The sequence below is a fragment of the Leucopleurus acutus genome (genome assembly GCF_964270905.1).
Source record: "Leucopleurus acutus genome assembly, chromosome: 1".
NCBI lineage: Eukaryota > Metazoa > Chordata > Mammalia > Artiodactyla > Delphinidae > Leucopleurus > Leucopleurus acutus.
This window is the reverse complement of record NC_139142.1, coordinates 1,348,594-1,368,669: the sequence shown is the minus strand read 5'-3', so window position 1 is coordinate 1,368,669 and position 20,076 is coordinate 1,348,594. Positions and strand designations below refer to the sequence as shown.

General features: G+C 42.1%; 1 protein-coding gene across 2 annotated transcripts in view; it reads left to right on the top strand.

Moving 5' to 3' along the window:
• Positions 1-20,076, top strand: part of TDRD9 (tudor domain containing 9) — a gene marked incomplete at both ends in the record, with an annotated part of 105,368 nt that overhangs the window by 34,774 nt on the left and 50,518 nt on the right. For both annotated transcript variants that reach the window (XM_082848159.1, XM_082848158.1), the window contains 2 exons: positions 5,404-5,507; positions 19,451-19,515. In XM_082848159.1, coding sequence (XP_082704285.1) covers positions 5,404-5,507; positions 19,451-19,515 — 169 coding nt within the window. The remainder of the gene's footprint in view (positions 1-5,403; positions 5,508-19,450; positions 19,516-20,076) is intronic.

Here is a 20,076-nt window from a genome sequence, read left to right as displayed (position 1 = left end):
ATTCCCTTTTTAGAGCTACATGACATTCTTTTATGTGAATATAAATATAAAGATTATTCTTTTTTTAAAATTGAAGTATGGTTGATTTACAATGTTGTGTTAGTTTCTGGTGTACAAAGTGATTCGGTTATATATATATTGTGTGTGTATATATATTCTTTTTCATATTCTTTTCCATTATGGTTTATTACAGGGTCTTGAATATAGTTCCCTGTGCTATACAGTAGGACCTTAACTGTTTATGTATTTTATATGTAGTAGTTGGTATCTGCTAATCCCAAACCCCTAATTTATCTCTCCCCCACCCCTTTTCCCCTTTCATAACTAGAAGTTTGTTTTCTATGTCTCTGAGTCTTTTTGCAAATAAGTTCATTTGTATCATATTTTAGATTCCACATGTAAGAGATATCATATGGTATTTGTCTTTCTCTGTCTGACTTACTTCACTTAGTATGATAATCTCTAGGTCCATCCATGTTGCTGCAAATGGCATTATTTCATTCTTTTCTATGGCTGAGTAGTATCCCATTGTATATATGTACCACATCTTCTTTACCCATTCATCTGTCGATGGACATTTAGGTTGCTTCTATGCCTTGGCTATTGTGAATAGTGCTGCTATGAACATTGGGGTGCATGTAGTAAAGATTATTCTTTATTTAACTAATCTCCAGTGTTTCTTATCTTTTCTTATTAAAAACAGTGCTAAAGAGAACATCTTTGTGCATGTGAAGGTACATCTTGTAGGCCAGGGTTTCTTAGCCTCAGCACAGTTGGTATTTTGGGCCAGGTAATTCTGTATGGCGGGGGCTGTCCTGTGCATTAGGATGCTTGATATTTAACAGCTCTGCTGGCCTTGACCCACCAGATGCAAGTAGGGCTCCTTCCCATCCCCACCCCCCTGTGACAACCAAAAATGTTTCTGGACATCCCTGGGATGGGAGTAAAACACCTCTTTTGAGGACCCCTGTGTAGGTTGTGCCTTCCTGGAAGTGGGTCAGAGGATGTGTGCATTTAGAATTTTGATGCGTGTTGCCAAATTGCTCTATATAAGAGTTTGACTTTTATTAAAAACATCTGTAGGGACTTCCCTGGCGGTCCAGTGGTTAAGACTCCGGGCTCCCAATGTAGGGGACATGGGTTTGATCCCTGGTTGGGGAACTAAGATCCCGCATGCCGCGCAGCTCGGCCAAAAAAAAAAAAAAAAATCTGTAATGTTAAAGTAAACAGTCTCTACTACAATGAGTTGGCTGACTAGGGTTCACCTCATTAGAAGATGTATTTTGTCAAATCTAATCATGTCAGAGGGAGGCCAGTGATGGCCATTAGAATGTAGCACTTCTTTTTTTTCCTCCCAGCTTTTAATTTTTTTCAAAAAATTAATTAGTTTATTTATTTTTGGCTGCATTGGGTCTTTGTTGCTGCGCGTGGGCTTTAGCTGCGGCGAGCGGGGCTACTCTCCGTTGCAGTGCACGGGCTTCTCACTGCAGTGGCTCCTCTTGTTGCGGAGCATGGGCTCTAGGCACGTGGGCTTCAGTAGTTGTGGCACACGGGCTCAGTAGTTGTGGCTCGCGGGCTCTAGAGCGCAGATTCAGTAGTTGTGGTGCACGGGCTTAGTTGCCCCGTGGCATGTGGGATATTCCCAGACCAGGGCTCAAAACCCGTGTCCCCTGCATTGGCAGGCGGGTTCTTAACCACTGCGCCACCAGGGAGGTCCTCTCCCAGCTTTTAAAATGACAGTATTTCAAAACAGAAAAGTTGAAAGAAATTTTGTAGTGAACACCCGTGTGTCCATCACCTAGAGTCTACAGTTAACATTTACTTTGTAGCACTTCAAAAAAACCCCAAACCTGTCAGAACTAAGAAACTAACACTGGAACATTACTATTAGCTGAACTTGAGTTTGTTTGGATTTCACTGGTTTTCCCTAATGTTCTTTTTCTGCTCTAGGATCCCACATTGTGTTTACCTGTCATGTCTCCTTAGGTTCCCCTGGGCTGTGACAGTTTCTCAGACTTCTCTTATTTTTGATGAGCTTGATGATTTTTAGGAGAACTGGCCAGGTATTTTGTAGGATGCCCCATTTTACTGGAATTTTTCTGGTGTTTTTCTCATGATTAGACCGGGGCTATGAGTTTGGGGGAGGAAGACCACCGGGGGGAAGTGTCGTTCCATCACATAGTAACCAGCAGCACGGCTCATCGCTGGTGACATGCCCTTATCTCCTGGCCCCGGTGGTGGTTACCAGGTTTCTCCCTTGTAGCGTTACTCTGCCCTCCTTTTCTTTTTCCATATATATGTATGTGTGTGTGTGTGTGTATATATATATGTGTATATGTATATATATATATATATATATATATATATGTATATATGTATATTAGGTTAGTTTGTTTGTTTATTGTCTGTCACTGCCCCCCCCCCCCAAGGTTATGAACAGAGTAAGGAGACACATTCTTTCCTTTTCTTACTGGACTCCGTGGTTGGAAACAAGTCTCTCTAAGTGCAGCCCGTATTCAAGGTGGAGGGGAGAGGGCCCGTATTTATAACATTTAACCATTGTGCCTTGTCTGACCCATTTTGGAATATGAGAGTAATAATGCTTTACTAGTCTTTTCACCTGGCCAATGTCTGATTGACTTCTGTTGATGTGTATTTTGTGTTTGATTCCTTGTGGATATGCTGAGGAGCGGGGTCTGGCCTGGGCACGTGCCCTGAGCCCGTGTAGGCCCTGGCAGCAGATGGGTGCATCGTGTTCACCTGCTAGAGGACATCTGGCCCCAGCGCTGTTTACCGTATGTCCTGATCGGTGTCACTTAGGGTTTCAATGAACCGATACTCAAGATTTAACTCTGTATTAATTTTAAGCCTTACAGAAAAGGTGCTTTATGTAGATTCTATTATAATTTTTGGAGTCAGAGGGCCTTTGTTAAAATCACAGTTTTATTACCGTGATTAGTCGTGCTGTCATGTGATTACTCAGCACGCTGTCTCGTGTTGCGAGGGAGAAGGTCCTCCTCCTCCAGAGCAGCGGCCTCTCCACCCTGTGGTTGTCTCATACCTTCCCACCTCCTTAGGGGCCTCGTCTGATTCACTGCCCTCCTCTCTGTGTCTTTCCTAGCATCTTGTCCACATTTAAACGGCACTGAGTCTCTTTCATCTTAAGAGACACCCACGTTAGGTGCGCTGTTTCTCATAGCTTTTGCCAGACTTTGCACTCCCAGCGCCCACTTCTCCCCCCTCCCCCCACTCACTGCCGCCTCTCAGCCAGGACTGCACCCCCCAGTGTCACAGGTAACCACCTCGTGAGGGCCAGAGCACTCGGCCCTGCACCCCCTGAGCTCTCTCTAATATTTGACCCTGTTGGCCACTTTGATTTTCTTGAAGCTCACCATTCCCCTGGGTCCCATGATGCCCTCCTGGTCTTTCTGTTACCAACTCTGGCTGTTACTTTCAGTGTCCTTTGAAGAGCCCTTTTCATGCTTCATTTTCAACTTTTTTTTTAATCGCCAAAAAACCCTCACAAAACCTGCCCGTAGGAAAGGACATAAAATGTAATCGCGAACTGGGATAAATTGTGGCCACCCGTGATCTGCAGCCTGGTCCAGCAGCAGCGCATGGCCCACTCCCCAGGCCTCCCCGTGGGTTCTTTTTGGAGCACACTCCACCACCCTAGAGCATCACTGTTCTATAATTCTGCTTGGTTTTGCTGTAATCCATTTGAAGGGGAATTGGGAGGATGGTGTGGGACGGGTTGCTTCCCGGACAGGCTGGTTGGCCCGGGCGAGGCCGACTGGGATGGAGGCAGACAGGCAGGGCTCCAGGGCCTCAGCTTGGAACAGAAACATCATGGTCGCTGAGCACTGGGCACCGGTGGGTGGGCTGACTGGAGCCACCCTGGCCCCGCCTCTGTGAATAGCAGCGCTTCCCTCCACAGTCCCGCTCCTGACTGAGCATGCCCTCTGCAGTGCACTTCACTCCACTGCCTGCCCACACCGTGCTCTCCGGGAATGCGGAGGCTTGTCTGTCGTGCCTCCTCCTGGTTTCCTCTCCGCAAACAGAAGGGGATGGGTTCAACAGGTCGATGGGTGGGCTGTGACTAGTGTATGTCCTTTGTCACCTGTGTCAAGGCTGGCTTGGAGAAAGCAGGGCTATGTTTGGTATCTTAGCAGTGTGTTCAAAAAATATTCTCTAGGCTTGGATTCTAGAACTCAGTGAAATCACTTGTGAACTGATGTCATGCTTTTCCCACAACTTGTTTGTAGGAAAACAATTCTAGATGGATTTGGATCTCCTGTTGGAGTTTGTGAAAAGTATACCTTTTCTTCTATTTCTTTTTTGTCTGGTTGTGTTATGGTAAATACTGGTTATTGTTTGGGTAAAGTAGCAAATTATTTAAAGGTTGAACGTCAAGAATGCTTATTCAAAATTATTGATTAAATAAGAGTCAATTTGTCATATTTATATTAGTAGAATTGTAATTTTAATGAAACATGGATTATTTGAATACAAGCTGACTTAATTTACTCTAAGTAAAAATTGGAAAAGGAGTTTCTCCTGAAGTCTTCTGATCTGTTTTTCACAAAATCAAATGTTGTGTCTTTCATACAGTACTTGATAAGTAAAATTATTAAATAAACAAAATAAACAAAAATATTCTTGGTGAAAAAACTCAGTATGGCTATAAAATAGATTTTATGGCAACAATGACATAACCTAATGCTGGATATTCTGGAGAGATATGCAGTGATGGCCTTGGTCCTATGAACACTCTCAGCTCAGGCTGGTAATTCTAACCTCACCAGGGAGTCTGTGGATGTGGTTGAACCCCAGTGTTCCAGAGAAGCACCTGAAGGGCAAGTTTAAAGGAACTGCCCTCCATGTGGCTTTGTTTTAATACACAATTAAAAGTAGTCTAGGGACCCCCTCAAAAAGCTTGGTAGCTATAATATGACATGGTTATATTATTACTGTAAATTGGCAGATACAGACGGGCTGTTGCCTTCTCCCAGTACTTGTGATTTTTAGGGCTACTTCCCACATGATGCTGTTGCAGTCCTCAGGCGCTCTGAGGTCAGGGCATGAGCACTGCCTCTGACCAGAAGCTCTTCCTGGCTCCACCGGCATTGGGAGCAACTTTTCCTTCGTTTTCGGAATAGATTTCCCACCAGAGGTCTCACTTCTGTACGTGTGGACCCTGACTCCTCCGTTGCTCCCGCGACGTGTGTGCCGTGAGTGTCGGGGCCTTGAGAAGGGCTTGACGCTTAGCATTCACCAGATACTGGCTGCAAACGATGCCATGTTGGTTCGGGGTATTTGTTACGGTGGTAAACTCGCGGGTCACCCATCCAACACGAGTTTCCTTGGTGATCCTGTTTTGGCTTTTCCTCTTCCTCTTTCTAGCTTTCTCCTCACCTCTTGGAGGAGCCAGTGATAACCAAGGACATCTATGAAGTCGCTGTCTCCCTCATTCAGATGTTTGATGACTTGGACATGAAGGAGAGTGGGTAAGAGGTGCTCCACGTGGCAGTGTACTTGAATGTATCTGAGAATTAAGAAATCTTTATTCGTTCTGAAGCTTTTTACTGTTTTTATAATAGTAACTGTAGATACTGTTTCAGTAGTCACTGTGTATATTTTAAAATAATGTCAGTATCTTGCAAATTTTTTTACTGGAAACTTCTATTTTAAAGTAGTTAAAATCATGCTAAGAACAGTTTAGGACTGACTGTGTTTAAAGCTAGAAACTGCAGCCTGAAGATAGAATAGTTTTTCCAGACATGCAGAAGTCATGTCAGGGCTTCCCTGGTGGCGCGGTGGTTGGGAATCCGCCTGCCAATGCAGGGGACATGGGTTCGAGCCCTGGTCCAGGAAGATCTCACATGGCGCGGAGCAACTAAGCCCGTGTGCCACAACTACTGAGCCTGCTCTCTAAAGCCTGCAAGCCACAACTACTGAGCCCATGTGCCACAACTACTGAAGCCCGGGTGCCTAGAGCCCATGCTCTGCAGCAAGAGAAGCCACCGCAATGAGAAGCCCGTGCACCGCAACGAAGAGTAGCCCCCGCTCAGCGCAACTAGAGAAAGCCCATGCGCAGCAACGAAGACCCAACACAGGCAAAAGTTAATTAATTAATTAAAAAGTAGAAAGATAAAACCAAAAGCTAATAAAAATCTTTAAAAAAAAAAAAAAAAGGAAGTCATGTCAGTCAAGCCACTCACAGTCCTAAGGTAAAACTCAAAGTACCACATTAGGAGAAACTGTTGAAAGCCTTTCTTTGCCTTTGTTTCCATTTACTGTAAAGATATATTCCCGATTCTAAGCAGTCTCTCATTGTAATCCAGACGTTTTTTCATTTAGCTGGCTCTTTGAAACCTAGAACATATTTATTTTCCCTTAAGGACAATTTTAGGTTCCAAGTGGTAGTTAGAGTCTTAATTTTCAAAATATTATGCCATATTAAGACCTTTTACTGTGCTCATTTTGCTACAGCTCATAAATACCATTTATATATTGGGACAACAAACAGAATATAGATTCCACCTCCTCATAGTAACCAGCACTCGGTTGCTGGGAAAGCTGTTCTCTTATAGGCCCTAGACACACACAGACATGGTATTTCTCTTCTTTTAGTTGTTAGTTGTGTAACGTAAACATACAGGAAGTGTCAAGGTATTCACTGTCTTTAGTTCCTCCTCAAGGTATTCATTGTCTTACATTCCTGGTGAACAGTACCTTGCAGTGAGGTGGCTGTATTCTGCGCCTTCAGAATAGATTTCCTGCCAGACATTTCACTTTTGTGTGTTCGGATTCTGACTCCCCCGTTTCTCCAGTGCCGGGGTCAGGGATGTGCCAGGATCTCCATGTGTCTGGGGCCTTGAGTAGTGCTTGACACATGAGTTGGAAAATCCAAGTTACATGCAGCTCTGTTTTTAAGCTCCCACAATTTTTTTGTTTTTTTTAATATGATCAGTGTGTTTAGCTTTACTCAGATATATATCATTTTATTCATCAGTTTCATCTTAGACTTTCCTTTTTTTACTTTTTCTAATTTCTTAAGTAACTTTATTGAGGTATAATTTACATATACTAAATATGCCCATTTTTTATTGTCTTTCAATATTTTATGATATTTTCCCATAATATTCTGGCTTCTCTTATTATGGTGAGAGGTTACCTTTTGGTTCAGCTGTTGCTTGTCGGTAAATCTGCCTCTGCCTGGTTAACTCTCAGCCTCCTTCCTTGTCTTTGTCCTGTGGTTTGACTGCTGTGAATAGGTGCGGCAGGCAGTCTTCATTGATCTTGCGTGAGGCTCAGTGGACTCAGGGAGTCTGAATGGTGGTGGCTTGGGTGTTGCCCAGCAACCTTTCATCCAGTGGTACCCACTGATGCTCTCTCCTGAGTCATTGGTACATTAGTGAGGTTCTGATTTTATCACTTGTTCTTATTATTCTCTGAGATTGTTCTATAAAGAGGAATTTTCCTTTTATTACCCTGCCTCTTTTCTCCTTATCTCTCTCTCTTTTCATGTCACGGTGGACTCGTGGATTTTTTTTTCGTTTTAAATAGATTTTATTTTTTAGAGCAGTTTTAGGTTCAAGGCAAAATTGAGCAGAAAGTACAAATAGTTCCTGTGTGCCCCCTCTCCTACAGATGCACAGCCTCCCCTCCTATCAAGTCTCCTACCAGAGTAGCACATTTGTTACAATTGACACATCATTATCACTCAGAGACTATAGTTTAGGGTTCACTCTTAACCCTAAAGATTCCTAGAAATCCTCTGTGCTTGACCTGTTCATCCCTTCCTCCTCCATAACCTCTGGCAATCACTGACCTTTTACTGTCTGCATGGTTTTGCCTTTTCCAGAATGTAATAGAGTTGGAATCGTACATATTGCAGCTTTCAGATTGGCTTCTTTCACTTAGAAATAAGCAGTTAAAGTTCCTCCATGTCCTTTCAGGGCTTTTTAGTGCTGAATCGTATTTCATCATCTGGATGCACCACAGTCTGTTTACCTGTTCACCTACTGAAGGACATCTTGGTTGCTTTCAAGTTTTGGCAGTTGTGAATAAAGCCACTATAAACATCCAAGTGCAGGTTTTTGTGTGGATGTAAGTTTTCATTTCATTTGAGTAAATACCAACGAGTGCATTTGTTAGATCATATGGTAAGAGTACGTTTAGTTTTGTAAGAAACTGCGAAATTGTGCTCCGAAGTGGCTGCACTGTTTTGCATTCCCACCAGCAATGAACAAGAGTTCCTGTTGCTCCACATTCTCGCCAGCGTTTGGTGCTGTCAGTGTTCTGACAGTTCTAATAGGTATGCAGTGGTATCTTGTTTTAATTTGCATTTCCCTGATGACGTATGTTGTGGAGCATCTTTTCATAGGTTTATTTGACATCTGTGTGTCTTATTTGGTGATGTGTCTTTTCAGGGCTTTTGCCCATTTTTTACTTGGATTGTTCATATTCTTATTGTTGCGTTCTAAAAGCATTATATATATATTTAGGATAACAGGTCTTTTTATCATATATGTGTTTTGCAGATGTTTCCTCTTGGTCTGTGGTTTGTCTTCTCATTCTCTTGAGACTCATGGATTTTATTTATTTAAAGTGTCAAAGTTAATCAGTTTTATTTTTTTAACAGTCAGTTGTCCAAAATTTGGCCAGTGGGAGCCTTTGGTAAGTTGGCTCCTGTATTATTTGACGTGACTTCCTTAGTTTTGGGGCATTTATTTGCTTTCTGGCACAAGGTGTTCCAAGCCATTCATCTTGTTCTTTCCCTGCACTAGACCAAGAATCATTTCTCCAAGGAACTGATTCTTGTAGTGAGGAATGTTTTTAGAAAACAGGATTTGGATTCTAAGTGTGCTCATTGCTACTGGGGTGTCTGTCATTGCTTCTAAGTCTTTTCAGTGGCTGTAGCTGGAAATGTATTATTTATTTATTTTATTGAAGTATTGTTGATTTACAATGTTGTGTTAGTTCCAGGTGTACAGCAAAGGGATTCGTGTATATATATATATATTCTTTTTCAGATTCTTCTCAATTATAGGTTATATTCCACTGGAGTAATATTTCATTGTATATATATGTACCACATCTTCTTTATCTGTTCATCTGTCAGTGGACATTTAGGTTGTTTCCATGTCTTGGCTATTTGAATAGTCTGCTGTGAACATAGGGGTGCATATATCTTTTTGAGTTATAGTTTTGTCTGGATATATGCCCAGGAGTGGGATTGCTCTATCATATGGTAATTCTATTTTTAGTTATTGAAGGAACCTCCATACTCTTCTCCATAGTGGCTGCATCAACTTACATTCCCATTAACAGTGCAGGAGGGTCCCTTTTCCCCACACCCTCTCCAGCATGTGTTATTTGTAGACTTTTTGATGGTGGCCATTCTAACCGGAATGAGGTGGTTCCTCATTGTAGTTCTGACTTGCATTTCTCTAATAATTAGCAATGTTGAGCGTTTTTTCCTGTGCCTGTTGCCCATCTGTATTTCTTCTGGAGAGATGTCCCTTTAGGTCTTCTGCCCATTTTGTGATTGGGTTGTTTTTTTGGTATTGAGCTATATGAGCTATTTGTTCATTTTGGAAATTAATCCCTTGTCGGTTGCATTGTTTGCGAATATTTTCTCCCACTCTGTAGGTTGTCTTTTCATTTCATTTATGGTTTCCTTTGCTATGCAAAAGGTTTTAAGTTTAATTAGGTCCCATTTGTTTTTATTTCCATTACTCTAGGAGATGGATCCAAAAAGATATTGCTTCAGTTTATGTTAAAGGGTGTTCTGCCTATGTTTTCCTCTAGAAGTTTTATAGTATCCAGTTTTACATTTAGGTCTTTAATCCATTTTGAGTTTATTTTTGTGCATGGTGTTAGAGAGTGTTCTAATTTCATTTTTTAACATGTAGCTGTCCAGTTTTCCCACCTCCACTTATTGAAAAGACTGTCTTTTCTCCATTGTGTATTCTTACCTCCTTTGTCATAGATTACTAGACCACAGGTGTGTGGGTTTATTTCTGGGCTTTCCATCCTGTTCCATTGATGTATATTTCTGTTTTCGTGACAGCACCATACTGTTTTGATTACTGTGGCTTTGTAGTATAATCTTAAGCCAGGCAGCCTGATTCCTCCAGCTCCATTTTTCTTTGTCAAGATTGCTTTGGCCATTCGGGGTCATTTATGTTTCCATACAAATTAAAAAATTTTTTGTTCTGTGATCATATGATCATCTCAATAGACGCAGAAAAAGCTTTTGATAATATTCAACATCCATTTATGATAAAAACTCTCCAGGAAGTGGGCATAGAGGGAACCTACCTCAACATAAGAAGGGCCATATGTGACAAACTCACAGCTAACATTATAGTCAATGGTGAAAAGCTGAAAGCATTTCTTCTAAGATCAGGAGCAAGACGAGGATGCCCACTCTCACCAGTTTAATTCAACATAGTTTGTCTTTTTTTTTTCTGGTACGCGGGGCTCTAACTGCTGTGGCCTCTCCCGTTGCAGAGCACAGGCTCTGGATGTGCAGGCTCAGCGGCCATGGCTCACGGGCCCAGCCGCTTCACGGCACATGGGATCCTCCCAGACCACGGCACGAACCCGTGTCCCCTGCATCGGCAGGCAGACTCTCAACCACTGTGCCACCAGGGAAGCCCCTTCAACGTAGTTTTGGAAGTCCTAGTCACGTCAGTCAGAGAAGAAAAAGCAATAAAAGGCATCCAAACTGGAAAAGAAGTCATAAAACTGTACTGTTTGCAGATGACATCATATATGTTAACCTAAGAAAATATTCTTCGACTTCCACTTGCTACCTTTGTGGCAGACAAGGAACTTATTGTACTTGTCCCCATCTAAGCCCTCCATTCTCCTTCCTTTTTCTCCCCTCAGTTTAAAAATGGCTTTATTGAGATATAATTCACATACTGTACAGTTCACACATTTAAAGTGTACATTTCAGTAGTTTCTGGTATATTCACATATATGTGCAGCCATCACCATAGTCAATTTTAGAATATTTTCATCACCTCAGAAAGAAACCTTGAACCTTTTAATTGTTGCTCCTCGTCTTTCCTGTCACCCCTGCACCTAAGCAACCACTAATCAACTCTCTGTCTTTGTATATATTTCCCTATTCTTTTTTTTTTTTTTTTTTTTTTTTGCAGTACGCGGGCCTCTCACTGTTGTGGCCCCTCCCGTTGCAGAGCACAGGCTCCAGACACGCAGGCTCAGCGGCCATGGCTCACAGGCCCAGCTGCTCCGCGGCATGTGGGGTCTTCCCGGACCGGGGCACAAACCCGTGTCCCCTGCATCGGCAGGCGGACTCTCAACCACTGCGCCACCAGGGAAGCCCTGGTGTTAGGGAATGTTCTGATTTCATTCTTTTACATGTATCTGTCCAGTTTTCGCAGCACCACTTATTGAAGAGGCTGTCTTTTCTCCATTGTATATTCTTGGCTCCTTTATCAAAGATAAGGTGACCATATGTGTGTGGGTTTATCTCTGGACTTTCTATCCTGTTCCATTGATCTGTATTTCTGTTTTCCGTACCAGTTCCATACTATCTTGATTACTCTAGCTTTGTAGTATAGTCTGAAGTCCGGGAATCTGATTCCTCCAGCTCCATTTTTCTTTCTCAAGATTGCTTTGGCTCTTCGGCGTCTTTTGTGTTTCCATACAAATTGTGAAATTTTTTGTTCTAGTTCTGTGAAAAACACCATTGGTTGATTGATAGGGATTGCAGTGAATCTGTAGACTGCTTTGGGTAGTATAGTCATTTTCACAGTGTTGACTCTTCCAATCCAAGAACATGGTATATCTCTCCATCTGTTTGTATTGTCTTTCATTTCTTTCATCAGTGTCTTATAGTTTTCTGCCTACAGGTCTTTTCTCTCCTCAGGTAGGTTTATTCCCAGGTATTTTACTCTTTCTGTTGCAGTGGTAAATGGGAGTGTTTCGTTAATTTCTCCTTCAGATTTTTCATCATTAGTGTATAGGAATGCGGGAGATTTCTGTGCCTTAATTTTGTATCCTACAACTTTACCAAATTCATTGATGAGCTCTAGTAGTTTTCTGGTAGCATCTTTAGGATTCTCTATGTATAGTATCGTGTCTTCTGCAAACAGTGACAGTTTTACCTTTTCTTTTCCGATTTGGATTCCTTTTATTTCTTTTTTCTTCTGTGACTGCCGTGGCTAAAACTTCCAAAACTGTTTTGAAAAATAGTGGTGAGAGTGGGCCACCCTGTCTTGTTCTGATCTTAGAGGAAATGGTTTCGGTTTTTCACCATTGAGAACGATGTTGGCTGTGGGTTTGTCATGTATGGCCTTTATTATATTGAGGTAAGTTCCCTGTATGCCTACTTTCTGCAGGGTTTTTATCATAAATGGATGTTGAATTATGTCAAAGGTTTTTCCTGCATCTATTGAGATGATCATATGGTTTTTCTCCTTCAGTTTGTTAATATGGTGTATCACATTGATTTGCGTATATTGAAGAATCCTTGCATTCCTGGGATAAACCCCACTTGATCATGGTGTATGATCCTTTTAATGTGCTGTTGGATTCTGTTTGCTAGTATTTTGTTGAGGATTTTTGCATCTATGTTCATCAGTGATATAGTCCTGTAGTTTCCTTTTTTAATGACATCTTTGTCTGGTTTTGGTATCAGGGTGATGGTGGCCTCATAGAATGAGTGTGGGAGTGTTCCTCCCTCTGCTATATTTTGGAAGAGTTTGAGAAGGATGGGTGTTAGCTCTTCTCTAAATGTTTGATAGAATTCATCTGTGAAGCCATCTGGTCCTAGGCTTTTGTTTGTTGGAAAATTTTTAATCACAGTTTCAATTTCAGTGCTTGTGATTGGTCTGTTTATATTTTCTATTTCTTCCTGGTTCAGTCTCAGAAGTTTGTGCTTTTCTAAGAATTTGTCCATTTCTTCTAGGTTGTCCATTTTATTGGCATATAGGTGCTTGTAGTAATCTCTCATCATGATCCTTTGTATTTCTGCAGTGTCACTTGTTACTTCTCCTTTTTCATTTCTAATTCTATTGATTTGAGTCTTCTCTTTTTTTTTCTTGATGAGTCTGGCTAATGGCTTATCAATTTTGTTTATCTTCTCAAAGAACCAGCTTTTAGTTTTATTGATCTTTGCTATTGTTTCCTTCATTTATTTCTGATCTGATCTTTATGATTTCTTTCCTTCTGCTAACTTGGGGTTTTTTTTGTTCTTGTTTGTCTAATTGCTTTAGGTGTAAGGTTAGGTTGTTTGTTTGAGATGTTTCTTGTTTCTTGAGGTCGGATTGTATTGCTGTAAACTTCCCTTTTAGAACTGCTCTTGCTGTGTACCATAGGTTTTGGGTTGTTCTGGTTTCATTGTCATTTGTTTCTAGGTAGTTTTTGATTTCCTCTTTGACTTCTTCAGTGATCTCTTGGTAATTTAGTAACGTATTGTTCAGCCTCCATGTGTTTGTATTTTTTATAGTTTTTTTTCCTGTAATTGATATCTAGTCTCATAGCATTGTGGTCGGAAAAGATACTTGATATGATTTCCATTTTCTTAAATTTACCAAGGCTTGATTTGTGACCCAAGATATGATCTATCCTGGAGAATGTTCAATGAGCACTTGAGAAGAAAGTGTATTCTGTTGTTTTGGGATGGAATGTCCTATAAGTATCAATTAAGTCCATCTTGTCTAATGTGTCATTTAAAGCTTGTGTTTCCTTATTCATTTTCATTTTGTATGATCTGTCCATTGGTGAAAGAGGGGTGTTAAAGTCCCATACTGTTACGATGTTACTGTTGATTTCCCCTTTTATGGCTCTTAGCATTTGCCTTATGTATTGAGATGCTCCTATGTTGGGTGCATAAATATTTACAATTGTTATATCTTCTTCTTGGATTGATCCCTTGATCATTATATAGTATCCTTCTTTGTCTCTTGTAATAGTCTTTATTTTAAAGTCTGTTTTGTCTGGGGCTTCCCTGGTGGCGCAGTGGTTGAGAGTCTGCCTGCCAGTGCAGGGGACATGGGTTCGTGCCCCGGTCCGGGAGGATCCCACATGCCGCGGAGTGGCTAGGTCCATGAGCCATGGCCACTGAGCCTGCGCGTCCGGAGCCTATTCTCCACAATGGGAGAGGCCACAACAGTGAAAGGCCCGCGTACCACAAAAATAAAAAAAAAAAATAAAGTCTATTTTGTCTGATATGAGAATTGCTACTCCAGCTTTCTTTCGATTTCCATTTGCATGGAATATCTTTTTCCATCCCCTCACTTGCAGTCTGTATGTGTCCCTAGGTCTGATGTGGGTCTCTTGTAGACAGCATATGTACAGGTCTTGTTTTTGTATGCATTCAGCCAGTCTGTGTCTTTTGGTTGGAGCATTTAATCCATTTACATTTAAGGTAATTATCGATATGTATGTTCCTATTACCATTTTCTTACTTGTTTTGGGTTTGTTGTTTTACGTCTTTTCCTTCTCTTGTGTTTCCTGCCTAGAGAAGTTCCTTTAGCATTTGTTGTAAAGCTGGTTTGATGGTGCTGAATTCTCTTAACTTTTGCTTGTCTGTAAAGGTTTTAATTTCTCCATCGAATGTGAATGAGATCCTTGCTGGGTAGAGTAATCTTGGTTGTAGGTTTTTCCCTTTCATCACTTTAAATATGTCCTGCCAATCCCTTCTGGCTTGCAGAGTTTCTGCTGAAAGATCAGCTGTTAACCTTATGGGGATTCCCTTGTATGTTATTTGTTGCTTTTCCCTTGCTGCTTTTAATATTTTTTCTTTGTATTTAATTTTTGATAGTTTGATTAATATGTGTCTTGTTGTGTTTCTCCTTGGATTTATCCTGTATGGGATTCTGTGCTTCCTGGACTTGATTGACTTTTCCCTTTCCTATGTTAGGGAAGTTTTCAACTATAATCTTTTCAGATATTTTCATAGACCCTTTCTTTTGGTCTTCTTCTTCTGGGACCCCTGTAATTCGAATGTTGTTGTGTTTAATGTTGTCCCAGAGGTCTCTCAGACTGTCCTCAATTCTTTTCCTTCTCTTTTCTTTATTCTGCTCTGCGGTAGTTATTTCCACTGTTTCATCTTCCAAGTCACTTACCCGTTCTTCTGCCTCAGTTATTCTGCTATTGATTCCTTCCAGAGAATTTTTAATTTCACTTATTTTGTTGTTCATCATTGTTTGCTCTTTAGTTCTTCTGTGTCCTTGCTAAACGTTTCTTGTATTTTTCCATCCTGTTTTCAAGATTTTGGATCATCTTTACTGTCATTACTCTGAATTCTTTTTCAGATAGACTGCCTGTTTCCTCTTCATTTGTTTGGTCAGGTGGGTTTTTACCTTGCTGCTTCATCTGCTGAATATTTCTCTGTCTTCCCATTTTGTTTAACTTGCTGTGCTTGGAGTCTCCTTTTTGCAGGCTGCAGGTTCGTAGTTCCCATTGTTTTTGGTGACTGCCCCCAGTAGGTGAGGTTGGTTCAGTGGGTTGTGTAGGCTTCCTGGTGGAGGGGACTAGCGCCTGTGTTCTGGTGGATGAGGCTGGATCTTGTCTTCCTCGTGGGCAGCGCTGCATCCAGTGGTGTTTTGGGGGGTGTCTGTGAACTTAGTATGATTTTAGGCAGCCTCTCTGCTAATGGGTGGGGTTGTGTTCCTGTCTTGCTAGTTGTTTGGCATGGGGTGTCCAGCACTGGAGCTTGCTGGCCGTTGGATGGAGCTGGGTCTTAGCGTTGAGATGGAGATCTCTGGGAGAGCCCTCGCCAATTGATATTACCTGGGGCTGGGAGGTGTCTGGTGGTCCAGTGTCCTGAACTCGGCTCTTCCACCTCAGAGGCTCAGGCCTGACATCAGGCCAGAGTACCAAGACCCTGTCAGCCACACGGCTCAGACGAGAAGGGAGAAAAAAGGAAAGAAAAAAAAGTTTAAAAATTATTAAAATAATAAAAAAAAGAAAAAAAAAGAGAGCAACCAAACCAGTAAACAAACCCACCAGTGATAACAAGTGCTAAAAACTAAACTAAGATCAACACAAAAATCAGAAACAAATCAGTCGCAGAGAGCAAACCCCAAGTCTGCAGTTTCTCCCAAGTCCGCTGCCTCAGTTTTGGGACGATTCGTTGTCTCTTCAGGTATTCCACAGATGCAGGTACATCAAGTTGATTGTGGGGATTTAATCCACTGCTCCTGAGGCTGCTGGGAGAGATTTCCCTTTCTCTTCTTAGTTCGAACAGCTCCTGGGGTTCAGCTTTGGTTTCGGCCCCGCCTCTGCATGTAGGTCGCCCTCAGGCATCTGTTCCCGCCCAGACGGGAGGGGGTTAAAAGCGGCTGATTAGGGGGCTATTGCTCACTCAGGCCGGGGGGAGGGAGGGGTAAGGTGGTCATAATTGTGATGCGGGGCGAGCCTGCAGCGGCAGAGGCTGCTGTGATGTGGCAACAGCTTGGGGCGCGCCGTGTGTTCTCCCGGGGAAGTTGTCTCTGGATCACGGGACCCTGGCAGTGACAGGCTGCATAGGCTCCCGGGGCAGGGGGTTGGGGGGTGGATAGTGACCTGCGCTTTTCACACTGGTTTTTTGGTGGCAGCAGCAGCAGCGTTAGCGTTTCATGCCTGTTTCTGGGGTCCAAGCCGATAGCCGCGGCTCATGCCCATCTCTGGAGCTTGCTTAGGCGGTGCTCTGCCTTCTGTGGGTAGACAGGGAAGGAATCCCCTCTCTTGCGCACCCCGAAACAGTGGTCTCTTGCCTCTTAGGCAGGTCCAGACTTCTTCGCAGACTCCCTCCTGGCTAGCTGTGATACACTAGCCCTCTCAGGCTGTGTTCACGCAGCCAACCCCAGTCCTCTCCCTGGGATCTGACCTCCGAAGCTCGAGCCTCATCTCCCAGCCCCCATCTGCCCCTGGGCGGGTGAGCAGACAAGCCTCTCGGGCTGCTGAGTGCTGGTCGGCACGGATCCTCTGTGCAGGGAGGTCTCCGCTTTGCCCTCTGCACCCTGTTGCTGCGCTCTTCTCCGTGGCTCCGAAGCTTCCCCCCGCCACTCCCCCTCTGCGCCAGTGAGGCGTCTTCCTAGCGTGTGGAACCTTTTCCTCCTTCACAGCTCCCTCCTAGAGGTGCAGGTCCTGTCCCTATTGTTTCTTCTGTCTCTGTTTTTTCTTTTTTCTTTTGACCTACCCAGGTACATGGGGATTTTCTTGCCTTTTGGGAAGTCTGAGGTCTTCTGCCAGGGTTCAGTAGGTATTCTGTAAGAGTTGTTCCACATGTAGATGTATTTTTGATGTGGAAGGAAGGTGATCTGCATGTCTTACTCCTCTGCCATCTTGAAGGTCCCCAACAATTGATTTTTGTTTATTGATCTTATATTCTACAACTTTGTTGAACTCATTTATTAGTTCTAGGAGGATTCCTTAGGGTTTCTGTATATAAGATCATGTCATCTACTGAATAAAGATAGTTTTATTTCTTCTTTTCCAATCTGGATGCCTTGTATTTCTTTTTCTTGCCTAACTGCCCTGGCTAGAACCTCCAGTACATTGTTGAAAAGAAGTGTCAAGTGTGGATGCCCTTGTCTTGTTACTGATCATAGGGGGAAAACATCCATCTTTCTCTGTTAGGTTATCATGTTTGCTGAGGGCTTTTTGTAGATGACCTTCATCAGGTTGAGAAAGTTCACTTCTATTTCTAGTTTGTTGAGTGTTCTTTTTTTTGAATTAATTAATTACTTTATTTATTTTTGGCTGTGTTGGGTCTTTGTTACTGTGCGTGGGCTCTCTCTAGTTGCAGCGAGTGGGGGCTATTCTTCGTTGCAGTGCGCGGGCTTCTCATTGTGGTAGCTTTTCTTGTTGTGGAGCGTGGGCTCTGGGTGCACAGGCTTCAGTAGTTGTGGCTCGTGGGCTCTAGAGTGCAGGCTCAGTAGTTGTGGCACACGGGCTTAGTTCCTCCACAGCATCTGGGGTCTTCCTGGACCAGGGCTCAAACCCATGTCCCCTGCATTGGCAGGCGGATTCTTAACCACTGTGCCACCAGGGAAGTCCTGCTGAGTGTTTTTTAAATGAAAGCGTGTTAGATTTTGTTAGATGATTTTTGTCTATTGAGATAATCATGTGATTTTAGTCTTTGTTGATTTTTTAGATGTTAAATCAACTTTGCATCCCTCGGATAAATCCCCCTTGGTCATGGTGTATACTTTTTATATGTTGCTGGATTTGGTTTACTTAGTATTTTGTTGAGGATTTTTACATTCATATTCTTAAGGTATTGGTCTGTAGTTTTCTTATGTCTGTCTGGTTTTGGTATCAGGGTAATACTGGCCTCATAAAATGAGTTGGGAAACGTTCTGTTTTTTCGGAAGAGTTTGTGAAGAATTGGTATTACTTCTTTGAATGTTTTTTGGAATTCAGCTGTGAAGCCATTGGGGTCTGGGCTTTTTTTATGGGTAGTTTTAAAATTACTAATTCAATCTTGTTGTTTGTTATAGATCTATTCAGATTGTCTGTTTTTTCTTGGGTCAGTTTCGGTAGTTTGTGTCTTTTTAGGACTAGTAGTAATGTCTTCTCTTTCATTTCTCATTGTAGTATATGGACTCACTTTTTTTCTTTTGGTCAAACTAGGTAGATTTGTCAATTTGTTGATCTTTTCAAAGAGCTAGGTTTTTGTTTTTCTGTTGTTTTTCTTTTTCTATTTCATTGATTTCCACTCTAATCTTTATTTTTTTCTTGGAACAGTCAAGAAACAACAATCCATGCTGTGCCTGGGAACAGTAACTGCAAAGAAAGAGGAGGGGGTGAGAGGGGTAAACTAGTAACTGCAGCTCCGTGGCTCTTTGACCCGTTTGTTCTTGTCACGGTCTTACTGCCGAACTGAAGGGGCTGATTTCCTTGTTTCTTGTCTGTCTCTCTAGCTAGAATGTAAGCTCCAAAGAGTGGGGACCTTGTCTGTCTTTCTGCTGTGCCTGCCTGCATGGAGGAGGGCCTGGCACAGGGCAGGGGCTCAGGGGTTTGTGGAGGAATGAAAGTTCTGACTTCGCACAACTTAAATATGTTGCTAGCAGCAGGGAGGCGAGAGGACAGTTTGAGATCTTGGTCTATAAACATGCTTTCTAATACTAGTTTGGATTCCTTAGAGTTGAAGTTTTGTTTGTAGTAGTTTTTCTAAATGTTTTGTATTTTGAGGTTCTGGATTGCAGTAACTGAATTTCAGAGAAGACTTTTTCGGATAGTGAGTTTTTATGGGAGAAAGTAGTCAAGAGGCTTGGGGTCCCTTGGGTGATCCTGGGGCTTTGGACAGTGTCTCACGTCCTGGGGCCTCTGTGTGTTCTTATGTAGAAGAAGGAAAATTATACTCGATGACCTAGATGTAAGAACCTTTCAGGGTCAGAAGCCATAATATGAGGATTCTGGAAAAACAGTGGCTACTTAGCCTTGATTAATACTTGTGCACTTCACATTTTAACAGGACCAAGACCTGGTCAGGCACCCCATTTGCGTCAGAGCGGAGCAGTGTGTTGGTGTTTTTGCCAGGTGAGTGTCATTCTTCCGTGATCTAGAATCTGCGCTGGATGGAGACTAGTTTGTGTCTCGCACATATTGTGAAAAATGGTATTTGTAGTGCGGGTTTATTCTTTGTAGACTCTGGGAATGTGAATAAATGTGATTTTCGGTTTGACTTCTTACTATAACCTTTGTGTTGCTAAAAACGTTCATAATGAACAGTTTAACTTTTTGAGGGCGGTCTGACCCCCTTCAGAAAAAATTGGCTATGTTAATTTTGCTATTTCATACATATGGTTATAAATGTGAAGTAATTGTCATTGATCTGTATTTAAAGCTTATTTAATAACAATATCATGAAATATTCATGAATACCATGAAAATCATCAGGGTAGCCCTTGAGTTCCTTTTTCTTCAGTATTTGACAAAATAATCTCTTAAGATACTTAAAGATTAATTTTTGTTAAATTGTACTTTTTCAAAATGATGATTTTGATTTTTTAATCAAGTGGTATAGCTTTACGAAACCTTATGACACAATAATTCATGTATTCTTTGCTGTTGGAAGGTAATATGTAGAACATATGAGTA